At 38.1% G+C, this 7,500-nt stretch overlaps 1 protein-coding gene across 3 annotated transcripts in view; it reads right to left on the reverse strand.

Annotated features, from left to right (window-relative positions):
- LOC122243575 (DDB1- and CUL4-associated factor 6) overlaps window positions 1–7,500 on the reverse strand; it is a 42,818-nt gene that overhangs the window by 30,691 nt on the left and 4,627 nt on the right. For all 3 annotated transcript variants that reach the window (XM_086549474.1, XM_086549475.1, XM_086549476.1), the window contains exons 3-4: window positions 6,023–6,159; window positions 2,945–3,123 (exon numbers count right to left, since the gene is read on the reverse strand). In XM_086549474.1, the coding sequence (XP_086405600.1) occupies window positions 2,945–3,123; window positions 6,023–6,159 (316 nt within the window). The remainder of the gene's footprint in view (window positions 1–2,944; window positions 3,124–6,022; window positions 6,160–7,500) is intronic.

The raw sequence follows: 7,500 nt of genomic DNA on the forward strand, positions 1-7,500 counted from the left end.
TCTGGACGGGTGGTACACCATGGGTACCGCGCATTCAAGGCCCGTTGACATGCAAGGCTGGAATGCCCCCGTCGTGAATGGGTTAATATGCATGGTCCCTTATTCCTATTTTCCTCCATATTTGAGAGGTAGTTATGATAATCTTTTCAACTGTGAGGAGTAACTGTGACAACTTTCAACTCTGATGCTTAACTGTACTGCAGGTATTTGATATATGGCATGGAGTTATACATTTTCTGGTGTGAGAACTCAAACCTCAAAATACTAAAGACCAATATTATCCTTGGTGAAACTCATATTAGCAATGTGGCTGGGGAAAAAGATATGCTAAAAATGCTTGTGGTCTTTCACCCATTCATGACAGTGCTTATATTTGCATAATGCCACTCCTGCTGGCTACATAACAAGCATGTACAGTGATGCCACATTGCACCTCTATAAGTGTTTTTCACCCAGCCACTTCAATGAGGTGACAATAGGAGGATTTTGTATTTGTTTATATCATTTTCACAAGTGAATGAAAATTTTTCTATACAAATGGAACTCCTATTATTATGTGTATATGTAACAATTTAAAACATATGTTTTGAGGGAGAGATCTTGAGGTTCTTGGACGTCACCTGGGGGCAGCCAAATATTATGTTAACATGATAGGACATCAACCACTGGGCATGTCTCATGGGGTGCAATCACTTGTGTAATGCATTTTTCATTTAACTGAAATTACAAGTGATTTACTCCTTCAGTTGTGTAACTTAAGATGCCCAAATTAGGATGTATATATCTAGATACAACCCACCCCAGAAGGTCTAAGCGCTAAAGTCCCATTGTACAATTCCCACTTTGCTGAAATTACAAGCCACCCACTGCCAACATATCTGTTTTGGCTCCAAATGGTCAAACTACAGGATATTTCAAACACGTAAGCCTAATGCCTCAGCCTAAGCCAAGCACTACATGTCTAATCACCCAGCATGCCAACCAGGAGGATAGCCATGACAAAATATCTCATCCCCGGCAGCTGGTCCTGCCACCCCTCAATTTGATGCCTTGTCACCTGGCAATAAGAGGTTAAATATCATACCATAAGTCTAGAAAATAATAGAAAACACTAAACATCTTGAGATGCCCACCACAAGCTGTACATCTCATGTTGTGGCACATCATGGTAGGGTCAAGCTGATTAACCCATTGCAGACAGGGTGCCTAATGACCAAACCGGCTGTCAGGGCGTGCGGTCTACGACACTAGCGGCACTAGCTAAAAATCAGAGGGACGGGGGTAGGGTTTTCTCCGCCCTCTGGGTAAAGCAGATTAGCCCAAACAATATTTTTCCATAAATCCATCATAAAATGTGGGTTTAGGCTGGTTTTAGAGCCCTGTAGCTCTGGAGCTAATGCCATTACAGCCATAATACTTCATGACTGTGTGTGCGCTTTAACCCATTCACGCTGGGGCCATTCCGGTTTTGCACGGTTGCTATACCGAGGTTTTCGAACGCATCATCCGAACGCTTCGAGATTCTCGGGCGCATGGGCCGCGAGCCTGGGCTGCCCGCTCGCTCACCCCGAGCGCCGGCCTTGGCCAGATATGTCGTCGGCGGCGTCTGACGTGAAAACCACGAAACGTGTCAGCACGTCATCCGGCGTGAGTGGGTTAACTGTTAGCAGATCCCAATGTCACGTCAAGTATGCATTAACTCCCATCTTTTAGGCCTAATTGGTGCCAACATGTATGTCATGACACCCGTACGCAATGGGTTAACCGAATTATGGTGTATATATATATTCAACAAGTGATTACTGCTATTTCACGGACTTGCCACACATGCTTTACTGTCTGTAATGATACAGAAGCATGCAGAAAACAGTTCTATACTTTATGAAGCAAAACTTATTCTCCAGTTGTAATATCTAAAAAAAAGATATTGAACAAAATATCACATAACTAATTCTGTACAACAACTTCACAAGTCAAGATCATCTGGCTACTTGTGGTTACATACAACAAAGAAGTGTATGAGTGAGTATGTGATTGCATGAGTGATTATGTTTATGAATGTATGAGTCAGTATGTGAGTGAGTGTATGAATGAGTGTATTAGTGTGTGTATTAGTGAGTCTATGGTTGAGTGTATGAGTGAGTGTTTGAGTGACGGTATGAGTGAGCCCATAAGTGAGTGTGTGAGCCTGAGTTTGAGTAAGTGTGAGCATGAGCGTGTGTGTGTATTTATCTACATACACGATATATACAAAAAAGCCATTCTGGTTTTCTCCATTATCCAAAACATCAGCTTGCAAAATGACAACTAAAGCTGATGCCAAGTTGATTCATTAAGCTTCTTCAGCAGATTGTGTTGACAGCAAATTGATGGGAGGTTGACCTGGTATAGCATGACAATTCCCCTTGACATTTAAATACACACTCTCTTCTAAAAAGACTAAACTTTAAAATGAATAGACATATAGTCAATAGAATTACTAATATGTACCTAAGAATTAATGAAAGTAAAAGACTATGTAACAAGCCTGGAACAAGGTAATCAATTATTGGGGGCACTTGGCACAGTGGCCAGCAACTATTGCATTCCCAGAATGCAGTCCACCCTACTGACAGACCAGCGCCACTGAATTAAACCATAAAGACCCCTAGCTGCATTCAAGGCCTGATGTTTCAAGTTTCACCAAAGTAAATTTGGTATTTGGCATTTCAAGAGCTTGTTGATCATTGCATGAGCAAAATAATATTAATTTATATGGAATCTGTCACAGTTATGAAGTTTTGTTAGGAGACATAAGGTATGAAGACATATTGAATATATAAAATCCTCTATGTTAGAAACAACAAAATGTATAATTGTTTTTTCATTCACTGACAAGAAAAAAGTCTGATGAAGAAAATATTTTTCAGAATAATCACTCTGCAAGATAAAAAATATTAATTACCTCCTGGCAATTTCTTGTTGTGCATTGCACTTTTCCCCGCAAGTCAAACCATCGCACGGTTCCATCTTCTCCGCAGGTGAGAAATGTGTGAGGATCATCAGGAAGAGTCACAATGTCATAGCAGGTGCTCACATGGCAGGTGAATTTACAGTCATGGGTCTCCTCTTGCTTTTCTATATCTGGCGAAATAAGGGAAAAATTATTATATAATGAAAAGATTAAATAATTCAAGACACCTCCATCTACCAATGATATACAACAAAAAAAATCCTGAATGCTAATAACAACTAGAAATACAAGTCAAGTGGATATAAAAGGGGTAAGTATCATTAATAAAGAAGCAATGCCTAATACCAAAAGCTTTTTCCAGTTGTTAGACTCCCTTTCCCTTTTCTCTGTTTTTTTCATGCTTTTCCTAGCAGGTTAGAAACAAACCCAATCCGAAGTAGCTGCTCAAGTCAAGATAACAGAACTCCCTGCAAAATATACAGAATAGGATAGCCTTGTTCATATGCATTGGACTCTGCAACCTCTGTCAGCAACTGTCTGAAAATTATTTCATCATATTACCATGATCAAGAGCATATTCATGACACACTATGCAAAGAAAAATTATCATGCCAAAACATTACCCCAAGAAGAAAAGACAAAGAAGAAAATCTGATGTACAAAGGATATAATTCACAAGACATACTCACTAAATATAATTTTCTTTATGTGAACATGATAAATACTCAATTCATACAATAAAAAATCAAAAACAAGAACTAAGCCTCTTCACCAATGGTTCCCCACAATAGTCAATACTAACCTCAACATCTCCGAATTTTGCAAAAGCCATATACAGCCTCCTTTCCCTGCAACAAACTTACCACCTTCCATCACCTAGATAAAATAAAAAAGCAATGCAACAACTACAATTACAACAAAGCTTACTCTTCAATAAAAGTCAATGTACACAGACAAAAAATGATTATGATATTCCTATTTCTAGATTTGTAAAGTCAATTATAAATTTCTTTACTTGTTAACCAGAACAATAAATCCCATAACCTCTGTTCATATGGGAGTAATTGATTATATAAAAAAAAACAAGATTACCCACAACATTTCAGCTGTAAAAGCTTTTGCATATCCATATTACTGTATTATGATATTTAAACAAAACAACAATGTTCCACAATATCTATACTGTTATCAGAAGGCATGTTAGCTTATCAATTACTGCAAACACTAACAGTGATCTTTATCATATTAGTTTCTTAATTCGTTAACTTCATACAATAATTGCAATTACAATCTGAGGAAGGAAAATAAGGGAATAGCATTAAAAATAATTTTTCCTTCTATCACACATCACTTAACCAAAATACCTATTTTTTCTGTTACAAATCTTTATTTGCAAATACTCCAGAAATAAAAAAAAATAAAAAATACACCTTTTGAACAATATAAAAATGAATAAAAATACAATAAAAGTAACATATTCAATTATGCAATATTCATAGAGCAGGTTATTTTCTGATATCTATGACAATTAGCTCAAAACCTGAATTGTATTTGTCAAATGTTCTGAAAACTTTAAATAAGAAAACTATTTGTTCATCTGATAATTCTTATAAGTAAATGGTGCCACATTTCAACTTTTTTTTCCCCTTTTTTTACATATATACCTTCACAAACATTTAGTGAATAAGGAGTCAATTAGTGGGCCTGCCTGACCTCATATATTTACCCAATTCCTTGAATATTTGGTAAAGAAATTTTTATTTCTATTGCTATCATCATCATTATAAAAGTCACTGCTGACAGGTGTCATGATGTACATGACAGTCAAGTTTTGGTCTTGATGACAGGTGTCATGACAGAAATGACAAGTCTTTGTGGTATATTTGGCAGTGGGGTACAGTGGTGCACTGTGTTTCTTTATCATAATTATTCTCATTACCATACTATCCATCAAAAAAATTTGGCTTAAAATCATAGATGGCACCATTCTCTTAGCATCAGCAGGCAAAAAAATCTTGAAAGGCACCCTTCCGAGTATCAACTCCAACGAGTGATTACATACAACAATGTGGTGAATTCCTGCTCTACAGCACTGGCAGTGTAGAATGTGCAGGCAAACTGAGAAGAGGAAGATGACCCAGACCATGTGTATGGGCTGATTTGTGCTGTGGGATATGCAGCCATAAGCACAGGTTCCCTTTCTCTTCCCCATTTCCTAATGATTTTTCATTAGGATGGTTGTTTCCTTCATATATGTTTACTAAAGGGAGCCATCTGTCAGATAGCACACACAGGCCTCACAAGAGTAAATCACAAAAAATGACAAGCACAACAGTCATTGAAAGAGAGCACAAGAGATTGTGATGTTGTATGAAGATCCCTGGCTCTGAAATAAGACCCATCTGGAGTGCCACACAGGTGTTACTAATGCCCATTCATGGAAAATGTTTTTCATTTTTCTCCTATCATTATTATACTGTTAATCACTATGAGAACAGTCAGTAAAAATATAATTGGTAAAGTCATTAGGCCTAGTAATTGACTTTCTGGTGACTAAGTATTTGTGGGGTCATTCATATGTAAAAAAAATTTATAAAAATAAAACAAGTAATTGTGGACAGTACATGCATATTTGTACTCCTGGAACCAATGGATAAAATAAATTGTTTGCATCATTAAAAAGTTAATTTTCTTTTTTTCTTTTATGGTAAGGAAATAACTTGACAAAAACAAAAGAGAGATCTAAAACATACCCATCAAATGCTGGGCTACCTTGACCACTTGACCTCAAAAAATATAAATTATGTTAAACTAATCTTCTATTCACTTAACAAAACTACATGATAATTATTTAATACATGTTACTCTCTTGCAATTCAAGGAACCTGTTTTTATTCTCTATTACTGTAGTTTTACACTACACAAAAAATAAGGAATATATTTGTTAACAAACATAGGCTATTACAAATATGTAATATAATCATTATGAAAAAAGTAGATGAATTTCTTTTCAGTGTAATATTTTTGTAAAATTATCCTAATACATACCTCAACATATAACATACAAACCTGTATATACAAGAATACCATCTCCAGAGCATGACATAATTTTTCTGTTGGCAGTATGTGGCATGAATTTTGCACTGAAAATGTTGGCGCGATGAGCAGTGTGGATACGTACTTTTGTCATGCGTTCCCATGGGTCACTGAGGAAAAATGATTAAACCAATTAAGAATAATTTTCTCATTTATGAGCAAATGCATTTTTCTAAGCTATCAGATATGTACGTAAATACCACACATAAAAGAAATATGAAAAATGTTATTTATTTACTGTGTATGTGTGTCTGTGTATGTATGTCTGTGTATGTGTGTCTGTGTCTGTGTGTCTGTGTCTGTGTATGTGTGTCTGTGTATGTGTGTCTGTGTATGTGTGTCTGAGTATGTGTGTCTGTGTATGTGTGTCTGTGTATGTGTGTTTGTGTATGTGTGTCTGTGTATGTGTCTGTGTATGTGTGTGTATTTGTGTATTTGTGTGTGTGTGTGTGTGTGTGTGCATGTGTGTGTGCACGTGTGTGTGTGCACATGTATGTGTGCACGTGTGTGTGTGTGTGCACGTGTGTGTGTGCACGTGTGTGTGTGTGCACGTGTGTTTGTGCAGGTGTGTGTGTGTGCACGTGTGTGTGCACGTGTGTGTGCACATGTGTGTGCACGTGTGTGTGCACATGTGTGTGTGCACGTGTGTGTGTGTGTGTGTGCACGTGTGTGTGTGTGCACGTGTGTGTGTGTGTGCACGTGTGTGTGTGTGCACGTGTGTGTGTGTGCACGTGTGTGTGTGTGTGTGTGCATGCGTGCGTGTGTGCACGTGTGTGTGTGTGTGTGCATGTGTGTGTGTGTGCACGTGTGTGTGTGTGTGCACGTGTGTGTGTGTGTGTGTGTGTGTGTGTGTGTGTGTGTGTGTGTGTGTGTGTGTGTGTGTGTGTGTGTGTGTGTGTGTGTGTGTGTGCACGTGTGTGTGTGTGCACGTGTGTGTGTGCACGTGTGTGTGTGTGCACGTGTGTGTGTGTGTGTGTGTGTGTGTGTGTGTGTGTGTGTGTGTGTGTGTGTGTGTGTGTGTGTGTGTGTGTGTGTGTGTGTGTGTGTGTGTGTGTGTGTGTGTGTGTGTGTGTGTGTGTATGTGTGTGTGTATATGTGTGTGTGTGTATGTGTTTGTTTGTGTGTGTGTTTGTGTGAGGGTATGTTTGTGTAAGTGTGTGTTTGTATAAGTGTGTGTTCGTGTAAGTGTGTGTTTGTGTAAGTGTGTGTTTGTGTAAATGTGTGTTTGTGTGAGTGTGTGTTTGTGTGTTTGCATGAGTGTGTTTGTGTGAGTGTGTGTTTGTGTGAGTGTATTTGTGTGAGTGTGTGTTTGTGTGTTTGCATGAGTGTGTTTGTGTGAGTGTGTGTTTGTGTGAGTGTGTGTTTGTGTGAGTGTATTTGTGTGAGTGTGTGTTTGTGTGTTTGCATGAGTGTGTTTGTGTGAGTGTGTGTTTGTGTGAGTGTATCTGTGT

This window comes from Penaeus japonicus, unplaced genomic scaffold (genome assembly GCF_977035675.1).
Source record: "Penaeus japonicus unplaced genomic scaffold, GWHDUDI00000001_assembly GWHDUDI00000022, whole genome shotgun sequence".
Classification (NCBI taxonomy): domain Eukaryota; kingdom Metazoa; phylum Arthropoda; class Malacostraca; order Decapoda; family Penaeidae; genus Penaeus; species Penaeus japonicus.